This window comes from Cololabis saira, chromosome 7 (assembly GCF_033807715.1).
Source record: "Cololabis saira isolate AMF1-May2022 chromosome 7, fColSai1.1, whole genome shotgun sequence".
NCBI classification, from domain to species: domain Eukaryota; kingdom Metazoa; phylum Chordata; class Actinopteri; order Beloniformes; family Belonidae; genus Cololabis; species Cololabis saira.
This window is the reverse complement of record NC_084593.1, coordinates 47254803-47282734: the sequence shown is the minus strand read 5'-3', so window position 1 is coordinate 47282734 and position 27932 is coordinate 47254803. Positions and strand designations below refer to the sequence as shown.

The window sequence follows — 27932 nt, the reverse complement described above, 5'->3', positions numbered from 1 at the left end:
TACCGGTGATGTGAGCCGGTGCAGCTGTGGAAGGAGAACCGTCGTGTGTCCGTGTGGTGTGAGTTAGCAGGACTGAAGGAGAAGACCAGGGTTAAAGTCTCCGTGAATGCTGCAGTGACCCGTACCGGAGCAGAGAACCAGCACCATGTTCAGAGTGTGTCTGCGCGGGGCCGGGGCCGCGGCCCGGGTGAGTGTCCTCTGGGTGACCCGCCGCTGCTCAAGGTGTCCCGGGGCTGGCCGGGGGGGGACCGGGGGGAGAGCGGACCCGCGGACGGAGCTGCCGGCAAGGAGCTGCCCGCAGCCCGGTGAACCGCAGCCCGCAGCCCGCTGCCCGCCGGGCGGAGGCCCGGGGGGACCGGGCCACCGGGCCACCGGGCGGCTCAGGACGGGTGTTCGGGAGTCTGCTGTCACTAGGGCTGCCACCTTTCAGAAATAGAAATAAGGGACGCCCCGATTTCAGCAGCGCAGGAGCCAAAAAAAGGGGCATCCCCAAAACTTCTAAAATGCATAGAAATGTATTTATTTTATATGAAAAAACAAAATGCTTTGATTTAAAGTTTAAAGTGCTTTAATAGCATTGAACTTGCATGACTGTACAGACAGACAACCATATAGCAACTGAAATAGCCTCCTATGCTATTATATTATGTTATTATTATGCTATATATGTATGTCCACATCAGCCAAGTAGCCATGTAGAATATACATACAGGTGAAGAATATGGTGTAAAAGTTAAATTATTTCAATAATTCAACTAGACTATGGTGTAAAAGTTTAATTATTTCAATAATTCAACTAGAATATGGTGTAAAAGTTAAATTATTTCAATAATTCAACTAGAATATGGTGTAAAAGTTAAATTATTTCAATAATTCAACTAGAATATGGTGTAAAAGTTAAATTATTTCAATAATTCAACTAGAATATGGTGTAAAAGTTAAATTATTTCAATAATTCAACTAGAATATGGTGTAAAAGTTAATTTATTTCAATATTTCAAATAGAATATGGTGTAAAAGTTAATTTATTTCAATATTTCAAATAGAATATGGTGTAAAAGTTAATTTATTTCAATAATTCAACTAGAATATGGTGTAACAGTTAATTTATTTAAATATTTCAAATAGAATATGGTGTAAAAGTTAAATTATTTCAATAATTCAACTTAAAAGGTGAAACTAATATATTACCTAGTCTTATTACATGCAAAGCATGATATGTTAAACCTTTATTTGTTATAATTTTGATGATGGAATTGTTTATTGATTTCATAAAATCATAATTTATTTTAATTCTAATTTATTTTATATTTGGGGTTTTCATAAACTGTGAGCCATAATCATCAAAATTATAACACAGGCTTGAAATATCTCACTTTGAATTTAGTGGGGAAATAATATATTTGTTTCACCTTTAGTTAAATTTATTACGAATGACGTTTTGCAATATATTACAATACACATTTTCCGACCTTCACCTGTATATTATGACATCAATAAATAAGAGCATAATAAATGTCCGTATTGGTTCAATACGGAACGCAACTTTTAATTCCCAATTCCCAACCCCACCTGGAGGTGAAGCCCGAGTCCCCCCCGCTGTCTGGCACACACGCATATATATATATATATATATATATATATATATATATATATATATAAAAAGATGAGGGCCACAAACATTTTGCTGGCCTTGATGTTTCCTGTGTTTTATTTTGTTCATTATTGTTAAATGTAGTGTTGATGTGTGTGTGACAGACGTGGGTATGGGGCGTTAATGAAAATACGGGACAAATCGCGTCCTATACATTTTTTTTCTCAAATAAAGGACAATTCCGTATTTTCCGGGACGGGTGGCGACCCTAGCTAGACCCAGATCCACCTGCAAACCTCCACCCCGAGGATTCTGCGTCACTACAGCTGCTTTTCCCCCGCAGGAACTGATCAGAGTTCCTGCAGGGACTTGCAGTACTCAAGTAAAAGTACTGTTACTTCAGAATAATATGACTCAAGTAGAAGTAAAAAGTAGTCATCCAAATAATTACTTGAGTAAAAGTAAAAAATGACTTGGTGAAAAAACTACTCAAGTACTGAGTAACTGTTGAGTAACGTCTGATTTATTTTTTAACACAACCATTCAAACAGACAAAAGTACAAAATAATCATCTTCAGGCAAATTAAATCAATAAAATAAATCAAAATTAATAAAAAATAGCTTAAATTAAAATAATCTTAAAGTAAACTAAAGTACTTTAATAAATAATAAAGTAAATACAATAATAACGGAATAAAAAAATAAATTTAGCACAAGTAGCACAAAATGTCCAGCCTTTGTACTTTTCTTTTTTAACCAGCAGAACTAGAACAAACATGAACTCATAGAAACTCTGTGTGTGTTTGAGTCTGTGTAAATGTGACAAAACATGCAAAAACAAACATTTTTCCCAAAGAATCACCCAGTGATGTCATGAGATTGACGCGTACGCGGATAAAAGGGATAAAAGAAAAGTAACAGCTCAACGTTCCTAATGTAGCGGAGTAAGAGGAACAGTTTCTTCTTCACAAATCTACTCAAGTAAAAGTAAAAAGTATAGTGATTCGAAACTACTCCTAAAAGTACAAAACGTACTCGAGTAAATGTAACTCGTTACTAACACCTCTGCTAACATCAACCACCACGTGATACATTCATTTTCAACAGAAGTAACATTAACAAATTGGTATTTACTCTCATTTATGCTCCTGCAGTTGGAAAATCTGTCAGATGTAAATAAAAATAAGAAAATGTCTCACACCAAAGGCTGGATGTGACCCATGAAGCACGCTACCATCTCTAGACGGATCTGATATGGTCTGAATATCGATTGGTTATCGGATTATGGGGTGGATCAGTATGACTATCAGTTCCACACTTCAGTCATAGCAGTGATGGAAACGTGTATGAGCCCTCTTGAATTTGCATTACTTTGTCAAAAATGTTAATTTAAGCACAACATGTTAAAGGTAACACAGAGTTATTGTTCTGTATTGAGTCTCTATTGACCTCTAACATGTGAATGATTGATCAGTGGGAGGCAGGGATGCTGTAAACAAGGATGCATATTTACCTGCAAAAACAACATGTGGTTTCAAAGACAGTTCAGGAGAGCTTGACTAGAAGGACGGCTGTTAGTGTGTATGACAAGTTAGATCTGTAGCTGTCTGCAAAACAATTAAAATACATGTTTTTTTGTTTGTTTTTATGATGGCTTCCAGGAGAAGTGTTTATAATGAAAATATAATTTGGGCCCAGTATGGAGCCCTGATGAACCCCACAACTGGTTGGAGACATACAGGACTGTCTCAGAAAATTAGAATATTGTGATAAAGTTCTTTATATTCTGTAATGCAATTTAAAAAAAAAAAAAAAAAAAAAAAAAAAAAAAAAAAAAAAAAAAAAAAAAAAAAAAAAAAAAAAAGTCATCCATTCTGGATTCATTACAAATCAACTGAAATATTGCAAGCCTTTTATTATTTTAATATTGCTGATTATGGCTTACAGTTTAAGATTAAGATTCCCAGAATATTCAAATTTTTTGAGATAGGATATTTGAGTTTTCTTAAGCCATGATCAGCAATATTAAAACAATAAAAGGCTTGCAATATTTCAGTTGATTTGTAATGAATCCAGAATGTATGACATTTTTGTTTTTTTAATTGAATTACAGAAAATAAAGGACTTTATCACAATATTCTAATTTTCTGAGACAGTCCTGTATGTGTTTCTTGATTGTTTTTATGATGGCTTCCAGGAGAAGGGTTTATAATGAAAATATAGTTTGGGCCCAGTATGGAGCCCTGAGGAACCCCACAACTGGTTGGAGACGTAGTTCAGGCCTCAACAATTAGAGAAAATCCTCTTTAACTGCTAGCTGTACCTTTGGTGTACTATTTAAGTCAAGACACAAGAGTATGATATAGTGATCTACTGCGTTGAAGGGAACGATCGGGTCCAACAGAACCAGGATGGCCAAGAGTGGAAACATCTCCAGAAAAGCAGTTGAAAGCAGGTTATTGAATATTTGTTTGGATGTGCTTTGATGATAACATATTTTCTCTGTCCCCCCCCTGTCCTCCCATACTTGTGTTTCTGTAGAGAAACTGTGCGAGAGCTCCCCTGACGAACCTTCCCCCCTGCAGACGCTACACCACGGGCCAGGGCAGGTACGGCACTGAACCTCAAACACACCTGGGAGCGTTTCAGATCTGTGTTCAGATATTGTGAGCACCGACCGCTCTCCTGTGTTCTCCGTTCCAGCGGGGCCGGTAAGGTGGTGGTCACCGGCCTGTTGACGGTGGCCGGAGGCCTCGGAGGAACCGTACTCTACGCCAACTGGGACCACAAGTTCCGAGCGGCGGTGGAGAGCAACGTCCCGTACTCGGACTGGCTGCTGGGCCTGGCCCTGGGACCCCCCCCAGAGACCGGACTCCCCGGCAGGAAACAGGTCAGGGAGACAGAGGAAACCCCCCCTGGTTCAGAGCTGGGTGTGGGGCAGTAGATCCTCCACCTCTGGATGGAGATGCAGCCTGGTGCTGGATTTGAACCGGTTTTGCATGAGATTTCTTTTACTAAATGAGACATTTTAACTAGAAATAAGACAAATATTCTTGTTAAGATTGTGAGTTTTTGCAGTGATCCATGTTACTTATCCTGTGAAGGACAGAGTCATATTGATAAGTTCAGAAAAGTGTTTTTTATTGTTGTGTTTTGATGTATTTGATGTAAGCCCAGTGGATATTTAAAGCTTACAGAAGGCTGCATTTAACTGCTGCTATGTCATTCCTGCAGTATTTCTGCAGGTGTTTTGGTCACTGCTATTATTTGTAATGTATTATATTATTTGTAATCAGCACAAATTATCTGTCCCCGTATGATAAAATCCACCATCCCCCCTGATTTCTTTTTTTTTTTTTTTTTTTTTTTTTTACAACTCGAGTTGTGCTGTGTTGAGCTGTCAATCATCCAGATCCACCATCGTTGCTGAGATAGTTGCAATGTTCCACACAAACCCAAAACTGTTCTGTTTGAAAGAATTAAGACATCTAGTGATATTTAAATAAAATAAAAGCAGTTTTCTAGTTTGGTTCCTGAAAGTCCTCAATGACAAAGCTATGAGTAAATGTCACAAGAGTCAGTATTAATATTCGTCTTCAAAAACTTCCCTCACTAATAGTTTACAGCTTCAAAGTGATAGACCTGTTGGAATGAAAGCTCTGTACACGTTCATGAACAACGGTTCTTTTCAGGCCCAGCCACCCTCCATGATGGAAAGACAAGTGAAGCCATCCAAAAGTAAACCAAATAAAGTGAAGGAATCAGCAGAGAGTCCAGCCAAAGAAGCCGCTCCCATCTCAGCAGAGCCTGCACAGAGCTTACAGGGTGAGTTCCTCTTCAGGGCAGAGAGCGCGTCTCTGAACGAATGAATGAGGGTGGTACCAAACTGTCTCTGGATTCCACTGGTCAGACGTCCAACCAGTCCAGGGAATGACGCATGTGACAACAGCCAGATCTGGTTATTTTGAATTGTGGCTCTTGGACATTCCTGTCAGAGTTAGACCTTCCTCCGGTGTTTGGCTGGTACGTTTTGTACCAGGGGAAACGTCTGATCGGAACAGATTTCCCCAGCGTGAAGTGAATCAATATGATTGGCTGCTTGAAGCAGCTGTTTCCGTAATGGAGCCATTAGAAAGTGAAGGTACATTTTGATGCCGTCTTTTCAGGTGGCGAACCCAGTCTTAATGTGTTGATTTGATTTAATTTTCTTGATTGAAATTGCGGCTGTAGCGGCATGAAATTTTCATTTATTCAATTCAAAATACCTTATTAATCACAGAAGGGAAATTGATTCATGATTTGATGTGTTTTTTTTTTTGGTTTTTGCACCTTCAGAAACCTACCAGGGTAAGCCGTCTCCTCTCCTAGTCCAGTTCCTGCGTAGCTTTGAGTAGCTTATCCATGAAATGCTTAAGGATGACAAGCAAAGGCAGTGGCACATTTGCATAAATGTTTTAGAAAGCTCATATGTTTTAACTTTGAAACTAAGGATGGGAATGGAGAACCGGTTCTTTTTCAGAACCGTTCCCAGTGTTTCAATTCCTTGGAAGCAAACCATTCCCTTTACGATTCCAGTGGGAACGAATGAAGACATCGAGCACGTTGTGTAGCAGTCAATAGTAAACATGGTGCCCCAAGCGATACAAACGGTTACATTTCAGTAAAAAAGACAACAGGGGAACTTGCAATACTTGCCTAATACCGTAGATGACCATTTAGTAGCCCGGGCGTTTAATATGCTAAATCCACTTGGACCCCAGGCGTTTATAAGAACCAAGCGGGTATTTGCAACAGGCTACAATTTATTTTTGCAATGAGCAGCACCAGACCATTACTTACAAAGAACATATGAGATCACCATAGTACCACTGGAACTAAAATTGTACACACTGTACACAACACAACACCTCACGACGAGCTCCGGATCACGAATCGTGAGGTCGGAAGAAAATCAAGCGTGTTTGAAATCCTGGTCGCTCCTCGTGAAGGAATCACAGTTGCAGCAGCTGCGACCCGATTTGACTCATCCTTTCACAGAGAGCATGCGCAATCTCTGATGTTACGTCAAAAAATATTATTTGTAGTTTAAAGTGTTGCAAATTCACATTACAAATCATGTTTTAATAGCAAAAAAAGAGCGCATTTCCACGTACGGTGCGGGTCGCCGCGTACGAGTGCAGTCGCTCTCAGTCGCGCTACAGACTCTGAAGCCTGAATTATGGTTCTGCGTTAAACCGACGCAGAGCCTACGCCGTAGGGTACGGCGTGGCCTACGGCGTATGGTACGCGGCGACATGCACCGTACGCCGTAGGCTCTGCGTTGGTGTAACGCGGAACCATAAATCAGCCTTAAGTGTGTGCGCTGTCTGCTGTTTGGAACAACTCTTTTTTCTCTTCTCATTTTGCTGGGACGTCGGGTCCCTCCGGTCACTCCGCTCACAGGCTCTGGTATACAAAGACAGTTTGTCTGTGTAACGGCGACACACGGAGCTGATCAGAGCAGTATGAACGATACTGTACACAATACAATGCAAATACAGTGTTATTACCAGGTTATTACCGGTAGTTGCCCGGGCGTTTAATTGAACCGGCGTTTATTATGCCAAATGGGCTCGGACCCCGGCGGCTATTAGAGCACAGGTGCGTATTTGCGCGCGGGCGACTATTTGGTCATCTACGGTAAATATTTCGTCAAAGGGAGGGAATACTACCAACATGCAACAACATTTGCGCACGCTGCATGCAATAACAATCAATGAATTCGTTTGTTCGTTTTTATTTATTTCGAACATGTATGTAAAAAAAGATAAGAGAAACAAATCCAGGTGGGCATTCCACCACATAAAGAAAAAAAAAATCACATCAAAACACATATTTCAGTTGTTGGAAAAGGAGTGGTAGGAAATATAAACTTATTTAATCCCACCCCTTTCCACAACTAAACATAAATTATATGCCTGTATTTACTTTTTACACTATACACTAATTTGTATAAATAAATATATATCATTTTTACAAAAATAACCTGTTTAATACCAGATGTAAGCTCTATCATAAATATAATATAACTATGATATAAATATAAGTATGATATAAATATAATACGCATATCTAAGTATTTAAACATACAAAGACAACATGATAAATAGCAGAACACACACAGCTGTTGATCTTTAAACACAGTCTTCACTTTTATACCTCAAATAAATTGTCTTTATATTTCTTCTTAAACTGTTTTATGTTTGTACATTCTTTTAACTCCAAATTCAAATCATTCCACAGTTTGATTCCACAAACTGATACACAAAAACGTATTTTTGTTGTACGCACAAATACAGATTTGAAGTTTAAATGATAACCCCCTTCCCTCCCAATGAATAATTTCTAATAATAATTTCCCAATGAACCATTTTTTGCTTTAAACATCACTTGTGCAGATTGAAATGCCACTAAATCCATAATTTTAGTGCTTTAGACTGTAAGAATAGTGAGTTAGTGTGATCTCGATACCCAGCCTTATGAATGTATCGTATTGCTCTCTTTTGAAGTTTGAGTAATGAATGTAACCTGGTTTTATAGTTATTGCCCCAAATTTCTGCAGTGAATGTTGCGTTTTCTGATCCGCCCCGGACTACCGTCGGTACTGATAATACTGCACGTAACTAATTAACTAACGAACACTGCCGATCATATTAGTGCCGTTTGCCTCATTGTTGTCCTTTTTTTTCCTCACTGAGAATCGATAAGGGAATCGATAAAGAACCATAGCAAGAATCAAAATGGGATTTGAAACGTAAAAATCTTCTCAATTCCCATCCCTAGTTGAAACCCAGTAGCTGTCACATCCCCGCTGTGAAGCCTGTCGTCTCCACAGGTGAAAGTAGGTCGTCCTTCCTCACAACACAGCCAGAGGTGTAAAGCTCTAACCCAGGGCTGTCCAGAGTCCGTCCTCGCTCTCCTGCTTGTTTCAGATGTTTCCCTGTTTCCACACACCTGATTCTAGTTATGGACCATATTGCAATCGTCCAATGTTGCTAGCATTTTGCTAACAAGCTAAAGTCGCAAAAGTCGCAAAAGTCGCAAAAGTCCCACTGTGCACCAGCGGGTGTACAGCATGACCCCGCTCTGATGTGGAAAAAATAATCCCCAAAAAATAAAACATGGCCGGAAAAACCTGAAAAATGAAGGCGATATATTAGTATACAGAAAAGGTTTCCCTTTTCTTCCTTATTATTATTCTGCACTCTTTTTTTCGCCCATTAATACGTCCCAAACCCCAACGTGCACCCATGCATGCCATACATCATTAGATGCGTCTCCATCGTGCCTCGATGGGCATTACTTTTCTCAGTCAAAAGTGTTACCGTGGCAACGCTAGATGCCAAAAAGCAAAAAAAAGGCGAAAATTCGGACGCTTATTGCTCGGCCGAACTTTATCATAGAGACATCGTTCAAACTTTCAAACACTCGGCTCGATTGGCACTAACGGACCCTACAACCTCATTATGCCAATTATTACAGTTTTTGCGATATTTACCATTAATTTCTCTTTTAATTTCCATTTGACTTTGGACGCTTGTTGCTAGGCAACAGGTTATCGTAGAGATATCGTATAAATGTTCCCCTGCTCGGCACGCTGTGGACTTCAACATACTCAAATTTCATGAAGCTGTGATTTAAGGAAATTTTACGTCGAAATCCATGCCAAATGGCCCCATCCCCAAAGGTTTTTTAACAACCCTAAACCACACCCCCTCCGGGGAGCACAGGAATGAATGAAATGCAACCGTAATTACCTCAAACTGACATAGAAACACCCCAAACATCAACCACTACAGCCCCAAACCAAAGCAGCAAGAGGGGACGAATGGGCGGTAGGGCATGCCCATATCAAAATTTCCTGAAATTTTCTAGTTAATGCTTATCAGTAGCTTGTCATCAAGGTCTGGACAACTCTGTTGATGACACAGCAACTTTTATCAGGGAAACATCTCCACCTGCAGGACACCGGCCCTCAAGGACCCACTTTGGACACCCCTGCTCTAAACCTTTCAGCACATACAGCAACTTCTCTGATGTTAGAACTTCTCTAAAAAAGATGCCGTCTAGACTGGCTGTAACGTCAAGGCCCGCCTGTGTCTGTTGCCCTTTGGTCTCGTCAGCTGTTAGGCTGAAATGAAAAAAGTAAACTGATTGGTAACAAATCGCACAGTTGGTTGAGCTCTATGTTTTAGGCTAAATGAAAGACGTGAATTAGCACAGAGTTGAGTCAAGAGGGGGGTTTTTCCTTTTGTGATGCTCCAAATCCACACCAAGGGAAGGGAACCTTTTTTTTTGTCTTGTTCAGTGTACTTCCCTCATCAGAAAAAACAGAGAGAATACAGGACTGTCAGAAAATTAGAATATTGTGATAAAGTTCTTTATTTTCTGTAATGCAATTAAAAAAAATCTACTGAAATATTGCAAGCCTTTTATTTTAATATTGCTGATTATGGTTTACAGCTTAAGATTAAGATTCCCAGAATATTCTAATTTTTTGAGATAGGATATTTGAGTAACCCCGGCCTCTCTCCTGAAAATAGCTGGGATAGGCTCCTGCAGACCCCCGTGACCCTGCTAGGATAAAGCGGGTAGAGATGATGGATAGATGGATGGATGGATGGATGGATGGATGGATGGATGGATGGATATTTGAGTTTTCTTAAGCTGTAAGCCATGATCAGCAATATTAAAATAATAAAAGCCTTGCAATATTTCAGTTGATTTGTAATGAATCCAGAATGAATTACATTTTTGTTTTTGTAATTGCATTACAGAAAATCACAATATTCTAATTTTCTGAGAAAAGTCCTGTATATGGAAAACTGTAATTATCAAGTGTCAACCCAAGATATTTCATGTTTAAGGGTTACCATAGAAACTGTCATACATGTCAACACTGCAATACAGAGATACATTTACTAGCGACGCTTAAGTCTTTAGTAGTAGAAAAGAGAAGCCTTATGTTAACCTTGACGTCTCTGGACATAGAGGCTTCTGCGATTTCCATTACCATGGAAACACCTGATTATGCTGACTAGTACCACAGGGCTCTTTATGAAGACCTTTAGTTCTGCATGCTGGCACTCAACTTGATCTGGTGTTTGATACAAATATCATTTTATATGCAGATGACACTTTTGATTTATGTTCCAAATCTGTATTGGAATGAATGGGCAGCTTAGTACAAGGAAGAATGGGACAAAATACCAAAGTCTGAAACTCTGTACTTGCTATCATGCCAAAACACCTTTTAAGTGTTGTGAGAAGAAATAAAGACGTTGCAAAGTATTAAAAGCATTACTACTTCGACAATTTCTGGAATGTTTTGGATTTTTTTTTTTTTTATTAAAGGTTTGTGGATTGGAACAGTTATTATCCTGCTAGCTTTGAATTAAACGTCTTATATTTGACCTTCACATCATACTTTTTTCACTACTTTGAATAAGCCCTTTAAACACCAAAATACATAGCCAGAAGAAAGCATAGATAATACCTATGATTGGCCAGCAATGAATACATTTACACAATAGACCAGTCTTGGCCAGTAATTTTGTTGTTATTTAAAATGTAAAGTTTTAATAGCAGTTTTTCTGTCCACATCCAATCATTTCCTGAGCAGAAGCCTCAGCCGAGGCCACCCAGATCATCTCAGCCATCAGCGAGGTCCCGTCAGTCCCAGCTCCATGTGACACGGAGGTCAAAGGTAAACCTGAAATCACTCATTCATGCTCTCATTCATGCTCTCATTCATCCTCTCAGCTCTCAGGGATTTAGAAACCTGAACTTTCTGAACTCTCAACCTGACAGAGCCACTGGCAATAAGATGTAGAGATTTAGCTGGAATAGGACATATTACCGATGGAAACAGACAGATTTAGCTAAAACTCCCAACATTAAAGGGGACCTATTATGGCAACTGATACCTATTTTAAACAGGCCTTGAATGTCTTAAAAACAAGCTTTTGATTGTTTTTGCTAAATAAATTAGAAATTCAGCCTCTGAGCCATGTCTTTATCTTCCCATTCTCTAACCTCATTATCTATGCGGGACGACAGGAGCAGAATCTTATTGGCTCGTAGATCCACATCACACTGGACGGCTCATCCGGGCGGCTGTACAGACACTGCAGAATTTGGTTGCTTTCCTCCTTCTCTGAGTTGGCAGGCTGAGGGGAGACCACTTTATATATGTTAAAGCAAGAAAAAACATGTTTTCCATAATAGGTCCCCTTTAAGTGATCACCTGAGTACGGAGCTAGAACAGTCTCAAAATTGACTAATGCACAGATCGATTCATAAATGCACAGGACAAGATTCACAAATGTATTTCTGATACACACACAAATATAACCTGATTTACAAAAGTTTTTTTGTCTGTGAGCTGCGCTGAATTTGTGTGTGACTTTTTAGACTCCCCTGATTGCTCCAATCCACAAATGCGTTTTTTTTAAACACGGAAGGTTCTCTCTCTGGCCGCGAGGGGTGCCGGTCCAGGTCCAGGTCCAAGGTGCTGGTCCAGGCATTACTAAGAGCTCTCCAGTCTCCCGACGGCTCTGGTTGAACGGCCTGACAAACCATCTCCAATCGCACTGTTTTCTTTACCGAGATCACAAGAAAAGCAGAGCAGTGATCTCCTCTCCATCCGTGTTGCTGTCTTGTTCATTTATCTTTATTCCACCAACTCGAAATATTGAATCACTTTTCTAAGCGAACGGACCGAACTAAGGCTCAAACAGCAGGTGTATCCGCCCCTTTAATCTGATTAGTTTAGAGTAAATTGTCCCCCATGTGGGGTGCGCTCTTATGATTGGCTGAAACAAAGGAAGACATCTGATTGGTTGCAGATCCTTCTGTGTTAAAAAAAACTTATTTGTGGATGGAGTCACGTCAGGGGAGTCTCAAAAGTCACACACAAATCCAGCGCAGCTCACAGACAAAAAAAAACGTTTGTAAATCAGGTTATATTTGTGTGTGCATCAAAAATACATTTATGTATCTTGTCCTACGCACGTGTGAATTGTTCTGTGCGTTTGTGGATCGGCGTGTGCATTTGTCACTTTTGAGACTGTTCTAGCTCTATACCTGAGGAGGTTTTTCTGATCATTCCCAAAATAACATTTCCAGGTTCCAGGCCTTTTTTGTTTTTGTTTTTTCCAAACAGAGTCCCGACTGTCTCCTGTTTTGGTCGTGATGTAGCGGGTCCACCAGAGGAGTTACCGACTCACATAACTCTTCTTCAAATGTAGAGCCATCCTTAAGTTTTGGATCCATTTGCATTTGTCGTGCATATTGTAAAGAGAATATATTTTATTGTCTTGTTAATTTTACTAAGAAACCACCGTGACTGGTTGTGGGTTTGTCTGGAAGGACTTGAAGACGATTCAATTCAATTTATTTATATAGCGTCTATTACAACAGAAGTTGTCTCTAGGATCTTTCCAGAGACCAGAACATGATCCTAGAGCAATTATTACATAAACAAAACATAAACAATGGCAGGTAAAAACTCCCCTAGTGGGAGAAAAACCTTAAGCCAAACAGTTGCAAGAAAAACTCCCCTTTAGGAGGAAGAAACCTGGATCATAAGGGGCGGGGGGGCAGCTCCCGAAGCTCCGGCCTGCAAACATGCACAGAAGAGGAAAAAGGGGGCCAGCACAAGAAACTAAAGGACCGATGGACAACAATGATTGTAATGAGATACTTATAATAAATAAAAAGGGAAGAGGAGAGGAGAAGAAGGGTGAGAGGCACTGCCCAGTGGATCATGTCGGGGCCCCCCTACAGCATAAGCCTATAGCAGCATATCTACCACCAAGCTATATTTGAGACTAACTATTATAGTCTTGTTCTATAGCTGCAACTATGACTACTGACTCTAACACACTAGAGTTTACACTAACTAGAAATGTACTAAACACTAACTAGAGGTTTACTAAACAGAAAGGTTTTAAGTTTAGTTTTAAAGGTGGAGGTGGTGTCAGCCTCCTTAACCCAGATTGGAAGTTGGTTCCATAGTAATGGTGCCTGATAGCAGAACGCCCACCCTCCAAATCTACATTTGGATACTCTAGGAACTACGAGTAAACCTGCACTCCGAGAACGGAGAGCTCTGCCAGGAACATAAGGCACTATCAGGTCTTGTAAATAATGCGGAGCTAAGCTGTTTTGGGCTTTATACGCAAGTAATACAATTTTAAATTGGATTCTGAATTTTAAGGGTAGCCAATGGAGCGACGCTAACACTGGAGAGACGTGGTCTCTCCTGCTACAACATTTAGATAAGAGCAGGCTCAGTTAGCTCAGTTAGCTTGTGCTAACTGAGCATCTGAATGATTTCCCCACCAGTGCCTGGATGCATCGTTGCTGCTGAACCCGGCAGTGGTTGGTGTTCTCCGGGCTCGCCCCCGTCCCACGATGAAGGATAGGGTTGGGAAAGAAACAACCACGTCTTCGTTTTTTTACAGAAATGTTTAAACTGCACACAAATGCAAAGGAAGAAGTGTGTCTGTGTGCTCGGGGTTAAGGTGTTTTCTGGGGTCCCTCCTACAAGGAAAAACCCCAAAACGTTTCTTTTATGTAAATGCCTGTATTTCTTCCCCAGAAGAATGCCACGAATGCCACGACCATCCTGTTACCACGGAGTCGGCGGCTGGAGCAGCAGCGCCGCTGAAAGAGCGTCCAGGAGAAGAGGTGGCTGCTCGGCTGGCCCAACAGGACCAGAGCGAGCAGGAAGCTCTAGCATGTACGCGTTTGACAACACACACATTCATGTTCTCTCAGGCTCCTGCTGCCTGAGACGTTTACCCACCAGCTCCTCTTCCTGACGGGTTTCTGGCTCTGTAACGCTTCTCTTTGGACGGTGGCTGCAATAGCCGCCAGTCTCTATCCCTTCTTCTACTTGGTGTTGAAGCTACAGTGTTTCCTTGAGGAAAGCAGAAGAAAAACAGTGCCATTTCAGCAAGATATGTTACATACTGTATGTGACGAGAGACTCTTTCTGATACAGCAGAAGTCTAAGCATATCTTCACATGTGCTCTCGAGCCATTTTTATGTGCTGCACATCCATACTTTACTTTAACTTTAATAATCTGCATGTCAGAAGCCCATACTAACTCATAACATGGCTAAAAAGTGCAATAAAGCATGGGAGGGAGGGAGGGAGGCAGGGAGGGAGGGAGGGAGAGAGACGTCAATATTGTGTTGTCGATCGATCGCTCATTTCTAGTAGCGACGCATAAATTCAATTCCAATTCAATTTTATTTGTATAGCATCTAATACAACAAAAGTTGTCTCCAGGATCTTTCCAGAACCAGAATATGAACATAAACCCCCGGGCAATTATTACATAAACAGTGGCAAGAAAAACTCTCCTTTAGGAGGAAGAAACCAGGACCTGGATCATAAGGGGGGACCCTCCTGCCGAAGGCCAGACTGGGGGGGTCGGGGACGTCAACAGCACACAGCAGGCAGGTGGAAGCAGCAGCGGGATGACCAGAGGGGAGTGGGGGACCGCAGGCAGGTGGAAGCAGGCATAAGAAAACGGCGTCACACTTCAGGCTCTCAACGGGAGGATGTATGAAGCTGAACGTGACCACAAGAGGAGCAACATCGGGAGTGAAGTCGGCAGGAAGACGACTGGTCATAAAGGCTCTGCTAGCTCCCCTGAGTTAGCCACATTAGCTGTGTCAGTAATCCCATCCTTCCACCCTAATGAGCAGCACTGTCAAAAACAGTGTGAGATTTTTTACTGCGTCCGAAACATTAGAACGTACACAATAGTATGTACTATCCATACTCATTCTGGAGAAATGTATTAGTGTGGATTGATCGACACTAGCTAAGCAGAAACTTCCCACAATGCAATGCAGCGGTGTTTGGCTGCTAAGTGCTGCGCACAGATAACAAAAATGGAGGATAATGTTAGCAGTACCGAGCAAAGCTGCTGCAGCAGCAGAAGCACCATCACGCTACAATTAAATGTGAGGAATTAGGTGTGATTTCCCTTTGGTTTCCATAAGATATGAACCAGGTGAGTTCATCATGTATCACATTATTGTGTGGGTAGACGTATTTACAAAGTTTACGAATGAGAGAAGTGAAGAAGAGAATGAGGCCAGGATAAAAGGGGAAAGAGGGGAGCGGTGCTGCTACTGCTGCTGTTACCATGGTAACAGCTGCTACTGCTGCTGTGACAGGAGTAGTTACCATGGTAACAACTCCCCCTCCCAACGGCAGGAAGTGCCGTGTGGCTCTGAGTAGTACGTCCGAGTTAATGCATACTACTGATATTTACTCAAAAGTGTGCCGAACTTAAGTATACTTTTTGAGTATATACTGTTTAGGCTGCGTCCCAATTGAACCCCTCGCCCTCGTTTTCTTCACTAACCCTAACTTTTGCGCGTTTCCGTGAAGGTAGTTGTTTCCCAATTCCTCTTTTCACCAAGGGGGAGGGGGCATAACGAGGGCTAGGGGCTGAGAATAGCCCCTACGGATCGAGGGATTTCAGATGCTCACTTGGCGAGCGAGGGGGTATGAAAATTTCCCAGAATGCTTTTGCCGTAGGCAAAACATCGGGTCAAATTTCTTAACAGGCGTTATTTGGATAAACTGAGCCCCGGTTGCGGATCTTAAGGTTACCTTTATGCCTGAAAAAATATTAAAACTTAATAAAGTGCCATATTAACAGCGCTACAGCTGAAATTAAAACAGCTTTTTACTCTCAGCTTCCTGATCAGGGTAGGGATGAAAACGAGGGGGAGTAGGAGAAATGGGACAGGCACCTGGTCCAAGTGCCCTAGATCTCAAGTGCCCTAAAATCCCCCCCTTCTTTTTTAGGGGTTAGGGAAGAAAAGAAGGGCGAGTGAAGTTGAATTGGGATTGGGCCTTAGTCTGGCATTTCGGACGCACTGATTATCTTATTTGGTTGCAATTCTACAGACATTTTAAAAACTGTGCAAATAGGAGCACAGGCGTTCCCAGCGGTACGAAGAAGTTAACCCTCTTTGTTCTCCAGCACCCATACTGAGTCTGCAGGTCTCTGGTTCTGGTCTGAGTCTGCAGGTCTCTGCAGGTCTCTGATGTTCTGGTTCTGGTGTTTCAGCGGTCTCCACCAGCCTGGAGGATTCCCTGTCAGACTCTGCTAAGGCAGCGTTGGAGGCGATTGGAGCTCAGGAAGCCGCCCTGCAGGCCATCAGCCACCACACCCAGAAACTGAAGGAGGCCATGGAGGCAGAGGTAACGCATGCTGGAAAGATTGTGACTATAAATGTGAAAATGTATGTTCTGCAGTATTCATAAGTATGCTTCTGGCTATCTAGCTACTCTACCCTAAAAAAACTATATACCGTATTGGCCCGAATATAAGACGACCCTGATTATAAGACGACCCTCTCTTTTCAAGACTCAAGTTTGAAAAAACTTTTTAAACACCAAATTAAATTTTTATACAGAAAATAATTACAGTACATCTGAAACAAATGATTATAACAATATATTCAAAACAAAAAGCCTGTTATTTTGCCTCATTCAAATCATCATCTTGAAGTTTGCATCATAACTTCTCCTCAGCTGCCGGTTCCCCTGCCGATCTTCACCCACTTTTCTCCAGATTAGAGAAACTACGTTTCTCCATTTTCTGTTATCTCTTCTGTTATTTTCTTCTCTTTTGTTTCTTACCGCTATTTTTTATTTTTTCTTCTTCATGCTACTGCTATTTTTATTTTTATTCTTCGTGACAGGGATTCGCTTTGGCCTGGGGAGTTAAGTTCGGCATTTGCTTTAAAGATATCTAGCGCTTATTTCAATGCAAAAAACACCGTCTTATATTCGGGCCAATACGGTATTCCTCTGATACAAACACGCTGTTGAGTCTTGACAACAAAATCTTATGATCAAGCCTCCATTTTTATCAACCAGTGTCAGAAGAATTGTGAATGTTCACATCCCTGAGCAAATTGTGATAAACCAAAGAAAATAAAATGAAACTTTTATTCTCATCTAATTAGTTTTAGTTTGCACAGTGGAAAACACCATGATAGCAATGAACATAATTATAAAGACACCACTGCCTGGATTCAGCAACTCCTTCACTACGACTGTACCAAGTTACATGAGAATAGCTTAAAGTAGCTGTGGAGAGAACCAGGCAGACTCTATTTGGGCACTTGGATACCTACAGGACTGTCTCAGACAATTGGAATATTTTGATAAAGTTCCTTACCGTATTTTTCTGTAATGCAATTTAAAAAAAAAAACAAACAAATGTCATACATTCTGGATTCATTACAAATCAACTGAAATATTACAAGCCTTTTATTATTTTAATATTGCTGATTATGGTTTACAGTTTAAGATTAAGATTCCCAGAATATTCTAATTTTTTGAGATAGGATATTTGAGTTTTCTTAAGCTGTAAGCCATGATCAGCAATATTAAAATAATAAAAGGCTTGTAATATTTCAGTTGATTTGTAATAAATCCAGAATGTATGACATTTTTGCATTACAGAAAATAAATAACTTTATCACAATATTCTAATTTTCTGAGACAGTCCTGTATATTGTGCCAAAATGTGCCAAATGTGTTTTTGACCCTTTTTGAAGGGAGTATGGCTATAAAATACTTTGATGAACAGAATGGTCTCTGGGTTCTGTTATCAGCAGTTTCCTGAGCAGCTTCTGAAGCGTGCAGCATAACAGTTTGTTGATCCTGGTTTGTACCGACCCAGGGTCCGTCTGAGGAGACGTCGGCCCAGTGGAAGGATCTTGAAGCCGCTCTGGCCGACAGAACCACCGCCGCTAACGACGCCAGGACGGCTCTGCTGAAAGCAAAGTAAGAAACACACACATGCTGAATGTTAACGGGACTTTATTTCCATTTCCTTGTAGTCTGCTGAGAGGAAGAGCTCCATCACGTCATCATGTTATTAATGTGGTTTTATTTATATTCAACATACTAACAGTATAACGTGCTCTCAGATAAAATCAATAATATAAGTACAATATAATAATAAGTGTAACGTGAGGGTTCGATAAGAGTTTTCCAGCAGAATTTTTACTGAAGCTCCGGCATCAGAAATCACCATGACAACCAACAACTTCCTTCTTTCTGACCCCATGTGACTAACCCAACCAATCAGGAGCCAGGAATGACCTAGACCGAGGAAACGTCCTGCCAAATAAACACAAATAAACACAGTCAAAATAACTGTTTTAACTGTTGTGCTGGTATAAACATCTGAAACTGTAAACATGTAAATAATAAACAACAAATGCATAACTAATTAACTACATAAACATTGTAAATATATTTTCTGACTAAATTAACTTCATCTTTAAATCTTACATAAGTAATAAAATAACCATACTTTATGCGTGTCCAAAAAAAACATTACAAAAACATAACCACACAAACATTGCGTGCCAATGAAGCGAACATAGAGAAATATAACACTCTGTCAATTTAAAGGGCAAGACGACGTGGCTTGGCCTTGAATGCATTTATAATTTAATCCGAGTCCAGTTTCTCTGCAGCTCTTTTTCACACATGAGCAACGAGAGGTTATTCAGTCTCTGTGAGCTGATCCTGTTGACAGCGGAAAAAAGGCTTTACAGAGCAACTGGTAACAGGCAATGTTATCAGGATACGAAGCAAACGGTTCATCTTGGGGAAAACTTCTCTGTCGCAGGAGTCTAGGACTTCAATAATGGACGGGAAGTCATGTCCGGCACCCACCTTCCGTTTGATTAGTTGGCTGAAAACAGTCCCTTCAGGGTCCTCTAAATCAAGTCTTAATGCCTGCTCGGCGCATCCAATATGTCCAGCTGGCAAAACGCGTGTGATACAGGCAGCAGGGAGGCAGCAGGGAGGCAGCAGGGAGGCAGCAGGGAGGCAGCAGGGAGGCCGCAGGGAGGCCGCAGGGAGGCAGCAGGGAGGCAGCAGGGAGGCAGCAGGGAGGCAGCAGGGAGGCAGCAGGGAGGCAGCAGGGAGGCAGCAGGGAGGCCGCAGGGAGGCCGCAGGGAGGCAGCAGGGAGGCAGCAGGGAGGCAGCAGGGAGGCAGCAGGGAGGCAGCAGGGAGGCAGCAGGGAGGCAGCAGGGAGGCCGCAGGGAGGCCGCAGGGAGGCCGCAGGGAGGCCGCAGGGAGGCCGCAGGGAGGCCGCAGGGAGGCCGCAGGGAGGCCGCAGGGAGGCCGCAGGGAGGCCGCAGGGAGGCCGCAGGGAGGCCGCAGGGAGGCAGCAGGGAGGCAGCAGGGAGGCAGCAGCCTTCATGATTCCATAGGAGTCACTCTGAAAACGGTTGTTCAATTCCATCAGCTGTCTGTCAAGGATCATAATCCACAAGGACTGGAATCAGAACTGATGGGTGCACACCTGCCCACTGTAGAGGCCACGGGCCAGTCAGCAAACTTTGCAGGCAGCTTTCTGTTTCGTGCGCCTGCTACATCCCAGTTCTGCACATCATTTTTCTTCATGATGTCATCAGTTAGTCTGATTATTTTCTCAAATTCCCTGTCTGAGTTATTCCTGAAAGTAGCAAAAGTTTCTTTGAGGCCCTCAGTCATGTGGATGCAGTCAGTCATTGACACAGACGGGACTGTAGGCTTTTTGTCTCAAAATCACTTAGAAAATGCAACAAGAAGAAATATGAATCTTTTGGTCTGTACTTGTTGCAGGAGAAACTCTGACCTGAGCCGTCCGCAAACTCACTCAGTGTTTCTAATATGACATCATACAATGTCAAAACTCGGCTCACAGACTCTGATTTTGAACTCTAATATCTGTGGAGCACGAGCTCCAGGCGGGTCCGTCGGGATGAAGCTCGTCTTGGATTTGTAGAAATCGTGCGTGTCTGTTGGCTCCGGTCATGAAATGATGCAGTGAATTCACAACATCAAAAAAAGCGGCCACAGTGGGAGACACTTTTGAAGCTGTTGAAAGAACCAGATTCAGGCGCTGGGAGTGGCAGTGTACATACACGGCATGAGGAAAAGTTTTTTTGAGCTGCACCTGCACCCCGGCTTTCTCAACGGACATAACTGCTGCTCCGTCAAAACTGAAACCCACACACAGTTCAGGATCAGCTGCAGCGGTTCTAATACTTCCAAGATCTTTTTAGTGATGCCAGAGGAAGTCATGTCATCTGTGGCGACAAATCCGACAGCTCTCTCTCTCAGGTTACCGTTACACACGTACCTTAAGCAGCAACCAGCTCTTTCTTTGAGAGCTCCTTATATTCGTCAGCTAAAATGGTAGTACGTGTCTGTGCATGCAGCTCCGCTTTGATTTTTTGCCGGAGTAGTGATGCTGCAGTTTCAAGGAGGTCGTTCTGAATGTCAGGGCTCATCATTTTTGCGTTATTTGGAAGCTCATCAAAGCGTTTTTTTATTTCAGGGTCACAGTCACAAATCAATTTGAACAATTCTAAAAAATGTCCTCTGTTCAGGCTTTCTGCGTCCTCCTTGTGACCACGCAGTGCAATGCCTTGTTTTGCACAAAACAGCAAAATATCTGACAACTTTCACGTGCGCCCGGTTTCTTTCAATAGAGTCAATGAAACGCTCGTGTTTGTCTTTTGTAACATGATGTATGATGTCACAGTTTCCAACTCTTTTTATTTCCATGTAACCTTTGTGTCGGGCCACAGCAGAAGCATGAGCATTACTTGCTTCATGCTTGGCACAAAACTGACCTAGATGCCCCAGTCTCTTCCTGTTTTTCTGAATCTGTCCCCCTTGATGTCTGTGCTAAAGTGGCGACAGGACTGGCAAAAAACAGCATCCAGTTTAATGCTGTACTCTAGCCAACTGTATCAGGCATAGCATTTATCAGAAAAATTCCTCCTCTTTCCACTGAGAACTTGCGTGGCTGGGAAAGCTTGCAGTTTGGGCTGGCATGAGGCTCGTCCACTGTGGAAAGGTCTGATCCCCGAGGAGCCGTGTTGGGGTCGTCTGGCACGGTAACGTCAGCTGCATCATCACCAGGGAGTGTGTAGCTCACCAGTCTGTGTTCCTGCTGGTTGGTGGACAAACATCCTCCTCACTTGTGGGACTTGTGTCCTGCTGGAAATCAAGTCCAGGTTTTTTGAAATAATTGATCAGGGAGCTCTGTTTCATGGCTGTTATTTAGCAGCAGAACTGATGATCGCTGGGAGAGGTAACGGTCCGGTCAGTAGGTTTGAAGTTGCCGCACCCGCGAAACATCACCTGACGGCTCTAAAAGAATACTAAATGCTACTAAACTACACCAATTAAGTTGAATTAACCCTCTCATGCGTGGAGGTCAGTACAGTGTACAGCTGTTTAAGTGTTTTTTCTCTATACATGCCTGCAATGTTGGTCACTGCTGCACATAGTCCACTGTAGTGGAAGCTATTGCATCATCCCATACAGGAAATCCCATTGGCTGGTCATTTTGGAGAGAGAAAGTAGTGAAACCAAGATGGCTGACAGACCAAACACCTCAGCTATTTCAGTTTCTACCTTCTATAAAAAAGACACCATTACTGGTAAAAAAAAATATAATTGCATCAAGTAATATCTAAGGTGACATATTATGTAAAGATTTTCCGAGTTTGGATTTTATATTTGGAGGAAATACAGATTAATCATAATGTCCATGGACCACTGGTTCTTGGGGTAACGGTACGGGTCACTGTCAAGTCCAACTGCCTTTTAATTTAAGCCCATAATCAGCTGTTATCCCGTCTTTTCCACTAGTTGAAGACATTTTTGCCACTCAGTGCGAGTAAGGGGGCGTGGAATAGTGGGGAAGTGACGTCAATGCAGACCGTCTATTCCTCCACAACCATGTATGGATGTCGTGTGTTTCCAATGAATGCATTGAATACAATACATAAAATAAGATAGACAAGTGGGCTTGGGCGACCAATGGCAGCCCAGGGCTCCTACTGTAACTCCTAAGGAGGCGTGCTTGTCCTGAGCTCGGGTTTGCCTCATTTTCCTGATCTTTTCAGGGCCGAGGGTGTCTGACTCTGTCCCGATACTGTCACGTATGTGCTCATGTGGCCGCTCATGTCCCTGTCCTTCCCTGTGCTCGTCTGCAGCAAGGCCTTGGACGGTCTCCGCTCCCAGATCCACAGCTCCAAGGGTCTGAAGATCGCCGCCGCTCGGCCCGTCATCCTAGCAGCAGAGGAGAATCTCCACAAGATGGTGGTGGACTTGGACAAGGTCGCGGCCAAGGTCAGAGCCCCTCACAGGACACCGGTCCTGCTTGATTCTTGACTTTCTGTTGATGAAAACCAAAGCTGCCAGCCTTGAAAAGTAAACAGGAGAATCTGAAGAAATCTGGTGAATATTAGGAGTTTCTCAATACTTTAGTACTCGTGACGGTGTGAGCTTAACTTTCATTTAGAACAGTGGCGGGGGCGGGTGTTTTTCTAGTACATTCCACACTCACAGGAGCTTCACATGCAGAGAAAAGGCCGACAATTCATGTATCTGAAGGATTCTACCCATGTCTCCAGTTTTAATGTTTTTATGATGGTACTGTCATAAATATATGGGTCAATGACGAATAAGGATTTTCAACAGGTCAATTTTAAAATCTATTGCAGTAGTTCAAACATTAAGAATGTTGTGTACACATAAATTCATATAAAAATTTTAAATTAAGTGATTTCAGAGTTTTTTGTCAAGATGAATTGGCACTAGCCTTAAAAAAAGGTTCAAAATGATTCATATTAAAATAAATCAATTTCGTTAACATCTCGATCAGTATTATACAAAAATGATAGTTTTTTTAATGGTCGCGCCACATGATATTTCATAAAATGGACATCAGTCAAACTTTGTCACATCATTGACCCATATACAAAATATCTGGAGCAAAGTCGGTGTGGGTCATACTGACATTTAGTTTAAAGGATACTCACTAGTGTTGTTCACGTTTGAGCGGTACAGTTTTCTCCGTGGAGCAGCAAATCTGCTCTCTGAGATCCACAGGCAAATTAGGCCCAGTTTCATATTTGCACAGCTCAGATACTGACAGTTCCAGCTGAAGAGGCTCATGTTCAACACACAGGAAGACACAAGTTACACATCAGATCACCACATAGCAGCCTGCATGATTACTGACAGCTGACTTTGTCCTGGACCCTGTACGTCCTCTAGGTCCAGTCAGCAGAGTCCGAAGCGAAGATCGTGTCCCAGTACAGCGAGCTGGTGAATGAAGCCAAGCAGCAGTTCCAGAGGGAGGTGAGCAGCCTGACCCCGGAGATCCAGGCCAACTGGAAAGGTCTCAGTAAGTTTACACCCTCACCAAATACCTAAAATAACACACATCTGCACAAATGTCCTGTATCCCCCACACAAATGTCCTGTATCCCCCCATACAACTGAGAAAGATTCAGCACACAACTGTGCTGAATCTTTCTCTCATCGTGAGATTAGTGTATCGTTCCACCCGTTCTGTCCAGCACCCGTGGGTGTGGTCCCTCCTGCAGGCGGAGGGCCGTCATGAACGTCTGGCTGCAGGGGGGAACGCTGTGTTTCCATAGAAGCCAGGATATGTGTGAATCATCAACCAAAAGTAACGGGGTGTGTTCTGTGTTTGAGCTGGGAAGCTGTCCCCAGACGACCTGAACGCCCTGATCGCCCACGCCCACCGCCGCATCGACCAGCTGAACCGGGAGCTGGCGGAGCAGAGAGTCCGGGAGCAGGTCCACATCGACACGGCCCTGGAGCAGCAGAAGATCGAGGACAAGAAGACCCTGAACAACGCCGTCAACACGGCCCTGCAGCACGTGAAGGAGGAGGCCCGGCTGGACAGGGAGAGGAAGGTACACTCACTGTACTCATCTCACCCACTTCTGGGTTAGATCTGATTCTGGAGCCACTCAGGTTTAGCAGGACAGTTCCAGGACCTGGACACCTGTCAGGCGTTGAGTCGACCCCGAGCCTCTGGGGACCAGAGGATTCTAGGGCCCAGTCCCAATCCCCCTCTAGTCGTACTTTTCAGCACTACCCATACATTTTGTGTGTTCCCGTGAGGGTAGTGGTGTCCCAATTCCTCTTTGCATGTAGGGCTAGTGGGGAAAACGAGGGTTAGGGTGTATGAATCTAGCCCTTCACAGTGAGGGATTTCAGATGCTGACTAGTAGATCTAGGGCCAGAAACATTTCCCAGAATGCTTTTCGTCGTCATTTGCGGACTGAATCAAACAAAAAAACATGGCGGACATTTCTTATTTTTTAGTGAATAAAATAAATATTTTGAGTTAGTTTCTGCATAAAAATGTGTTTTGATTACATTTCTAGTGAGAAATATATATTTTACTTTCATAATATTCACTCTGTGAATGTACATAATCACTCGTTTGCCCGTTTTTTCAGATCTCGCCAGAATAAAGGCTGATTTATGGTTCCGCGTTAAATCAACGCAGAGCCTACGGCGTAGGTTCTGCGTTGGTGTAACGAGGAACCATAAATCAGCTCCCGAGCCGGCGGCTCTTCTCATCCCAAAAACATCGGAGCAAATTTCTTTACAGGTGTTATTTGGATAAACTGAGCCCAGGTTGGGGATCTTAAAGGTTACTTTTAGGCCTGAAAAAATATTAAAACTTAATAAAGTGGCATATTAACAGCGCTACAGCTGAAATTAAAACAGCTTTTAGCTCTGGGCTTCCTGATATGGTGTGACGTTTGTGCAAACGTAACTACGCAGTCGCTTACGTACCCGAACGTAAACCATGCAGTGACGGAGCAAGTGGTGTCCCAGTCCCTAGGGAACATTACAAGGACCTACTCATTTTCAGGGCTAGTGGTAGAAAGTAGGGGGTGTGTTGGGACTGGCCCTAGGGACATCTGTCTCACAGTAACCACCAGCTCTGAGGGGTCGGTTGTTCCTGATCTAAACACTAGCGTGTGTGCGTCTGCAGCTGGCTGAGCTGAGGGAGGTGATGGAGGCCGAGATGAGGACTCAGCTCCGCCGACAGGCCGCCGCCCACACCGACCACGTCAGGGAGGTCCTGAAGGTCCAGGAGGGGGAGCTCCGGGCTGAGTCTGAGCAGGTCTGTAACCACAGAGGTCCTCACTGGGACACACTGGGACACACTGGGACACACTGGGACACACTGGGACACACTGGGACACACTGGGACACACTGGGACGCACTGGGACACACTGGGACACACTGGGACACACTGGGACACACTGGGACACACTGGGACATACTGGGACACACTGGGACACACTGGGACACACTGGGACACACTGGGACATACTGGGACACACTGGGACACACTGGGACACACTGGGACACACTGGGACACACTGGGACATACTGGGACACACTGGGACACACTGGGACACACTGGGACACACTGGGACATACTGGGACACACTGGGACACACTGGGACACACTGGGACACACTGGGACACACTGGGACACACTGGGACACACTGGGACACACTGGGACACACTGGGACGCACTGGGACGCACTGGGACACACTTGGACGCACTGGGACACACTGGGACGCACTGGGACGCACTGGGACGCACTGGGACACACTGGGACACACTGGGACACACTGGGACGCACTGGGACGCACTGGGACGCACTGGGACGCACTGGGACACACTGGGACACACTGGGACACACTGGGACACACTGGGACACACTGGGACGCACTGGGACGCACTGGGACATACTGGGACGCACTGGGACATACTGGGACACACTGGGACACACTGGGACACACTGGGACACACTGGGACGCACTGGGACATACTGGGACGCACTGGGACACACTGGGACATACTGGGACACACTGGGACACACTGGGACACACTGGGACACACTGGGACACACTGGGACACACTGGGACATACTGGGACGCACTGGGACACACTGGGACACACTGGGTCATACTGGGACACACTGGGACGCACTGGGACACACTGGGACATACTGGGACGCACTGGGACACACTGGGACACACTGGGACATACTGGGACATACTGGGACGCACTGGGACACACTGGGACACACTGGGACACACTGGGACACACTGGGACGCACTGGGACACACTGGGACACACTGGGACACACTGGGACACACTGGGACACGGAGGGCCAGGGTCTTCATGACCAGCCAGATCTCAGCAGCTCTGAGCACACTGCAAAAACTCCAAATCTTACCAGGAATATTTGTCTTATTTCTAGTTAAAATGTCTCATTTTTGGTCAAAAAAAAAAGTTTGCTGAGCAGCGTGTTGTTGCAGGTGCTGAGCAGTAAGATGCTGGAGCAGGAGACCCGGTACCGTCAGCTGGGCCAGGAGCAGCTGGATAACTTCACCCTGGACATGAACACGGCCTACGCCCGGCTGAAGGGCATGGAGGAGGCCGTCGACAGTAAGAACGAGCCCTGATCTGGACGATGCTGGGATGTGTTTCTTGTGTTTTTAATTCTGAAGTGTGTCTGGTGTCTGCAGGTCACCTGGTGGCGGAGGACGAGGCCCGTAAGGCCCACCAGCTGTGGCTGTCGGTGGAGGCTCTGAGCTACGCCCTGAAGACGGCGGCCATCGACTCCCCCACGCTGCCCCTGCAGGGCGCCGCTCAGGCCGTGCGGGACAGTTGCCACGACAACGAGTTTGCAGCAGCGCTGGCGTCGGCTCTCCCGGAAGAGTCCCTGCAGCGCGGCGTGTACACCGAGGCCACGCTGCGCGCTCACTTCAACTCGCTGCGCTCGCTGGTGCGCCGCGTGGCCCTGATCGACGAGTCCCACAACTCCCTGTACCAGTACTTCCTGTCCTACGTGCAGGCGGCGCTGCTGCTGGACGAGCCCCAGCGCCCGCCCCCCGCCCAGCTCAGCGGAGAGGACCTGGACCCCTTCAGGCTGCTGGCCTACGCCGGCTACTGCCTGGAGCACGGAGACCTGGAGCTGGCCGCCAAGCTGGTGAACCAGCTGAGCGGGGAGGCCCGGCGGGTGGTGCAGGACTGGCTGACGGAGGCCCGGCTCACCCTGGAGACCCGGCAGGCCGTCAGCCTGCTGGCCGCCTACGCCAACGCCGTGGGGCTGGGCACCACTCAGGCCCCGTAGGGCCCCGTAGTTCCCCCCGTAGGTCCCCAAAGCTCCAGCCCCCACAAAGAGCTGCACACCACCAACACCTGCACCGTCAGCCTCCTCTGCCCAACCTTAAATTATCCACAACGCTGCACCTTTTGTGAATATTGTCCAAAAATTATTGTTCAATAAATAATGAACAAAAACACCCATGGTTTGATGTCTCTGACTCTAAAAAAAAAGACGCACCGCATTATATGGCGCACTAAATAT

At 44.1% G+C, this 27932-nt stretch overlaps 1 protein-coding gene across 3 annotated transcripts; it reads left to right on the top strand.

Annotated features, from left to right (window-relative positions):
• immt (inner membrane protein, mitochondrial (mitofilin)) lies at positions 1-27867 on the top strand. 3 transcript variants are annotated; one of them, XM_061726002.1, is made up of 14 exons: positions 1-187; positions 4136-4203; positions 4298-4484; positions 5287-5419; positions 11256-11339; positions 14241-14378; positions 16739-16872; positions 18365-18468; positions 22699-22834; positions 23765-23894; positions 24209-24432; positions 25530-25661; positions 26878-27007; positions 27088-27867. In XM_061726002.1, exons 1-14 carry the CDS (start codon positions 146-148, stop codon positions 27693-27695), a joined length of 2250 nt encoding a protein of 749 aa, XP_061581986.1. In that variant the 5' UTR covers positions 1-145; the 3' UTR covers positions 27696-27867. The 3 variants fall into 3 exon arrangements, with proteins under 3 accessions (XP_061581986.1, XP_061581984.1, XP_061581987.1); XM_061726000.1 differs by having other exon boundaries at positions 14238-14378; XM_061726003.1 differs by lacking the exon at positions 14241-14378.
• Positions 27868-27932: the final 65 nt, after the last annotated feature.

Excerpts from the sequence above, each read along its gene's own strand:
- immt (XM_061726000.1), top strand. The coding sequence starts at position 146 with ATGTTCAGAGTGTGTCTGCGCGGGGCCGGGGCCGCGGCCCGG. Across the intron at positions 14,379-16,738 it reads CGAGCAGGAAGCTCTAGCAT|CGGTCTCCACCAGCCTGGAG; the intron begins GTACGCGTTTGA and ends CTGGTGTTTCAG. Across the intron at positions 25,662-26,877 it reads TCCGGGCTGAGTCTGAGCAG|GTGCTGAGCAGTAAGATGCT; the intron begins GTCTGTAACCAC and ends GTGTTGTTGCAG.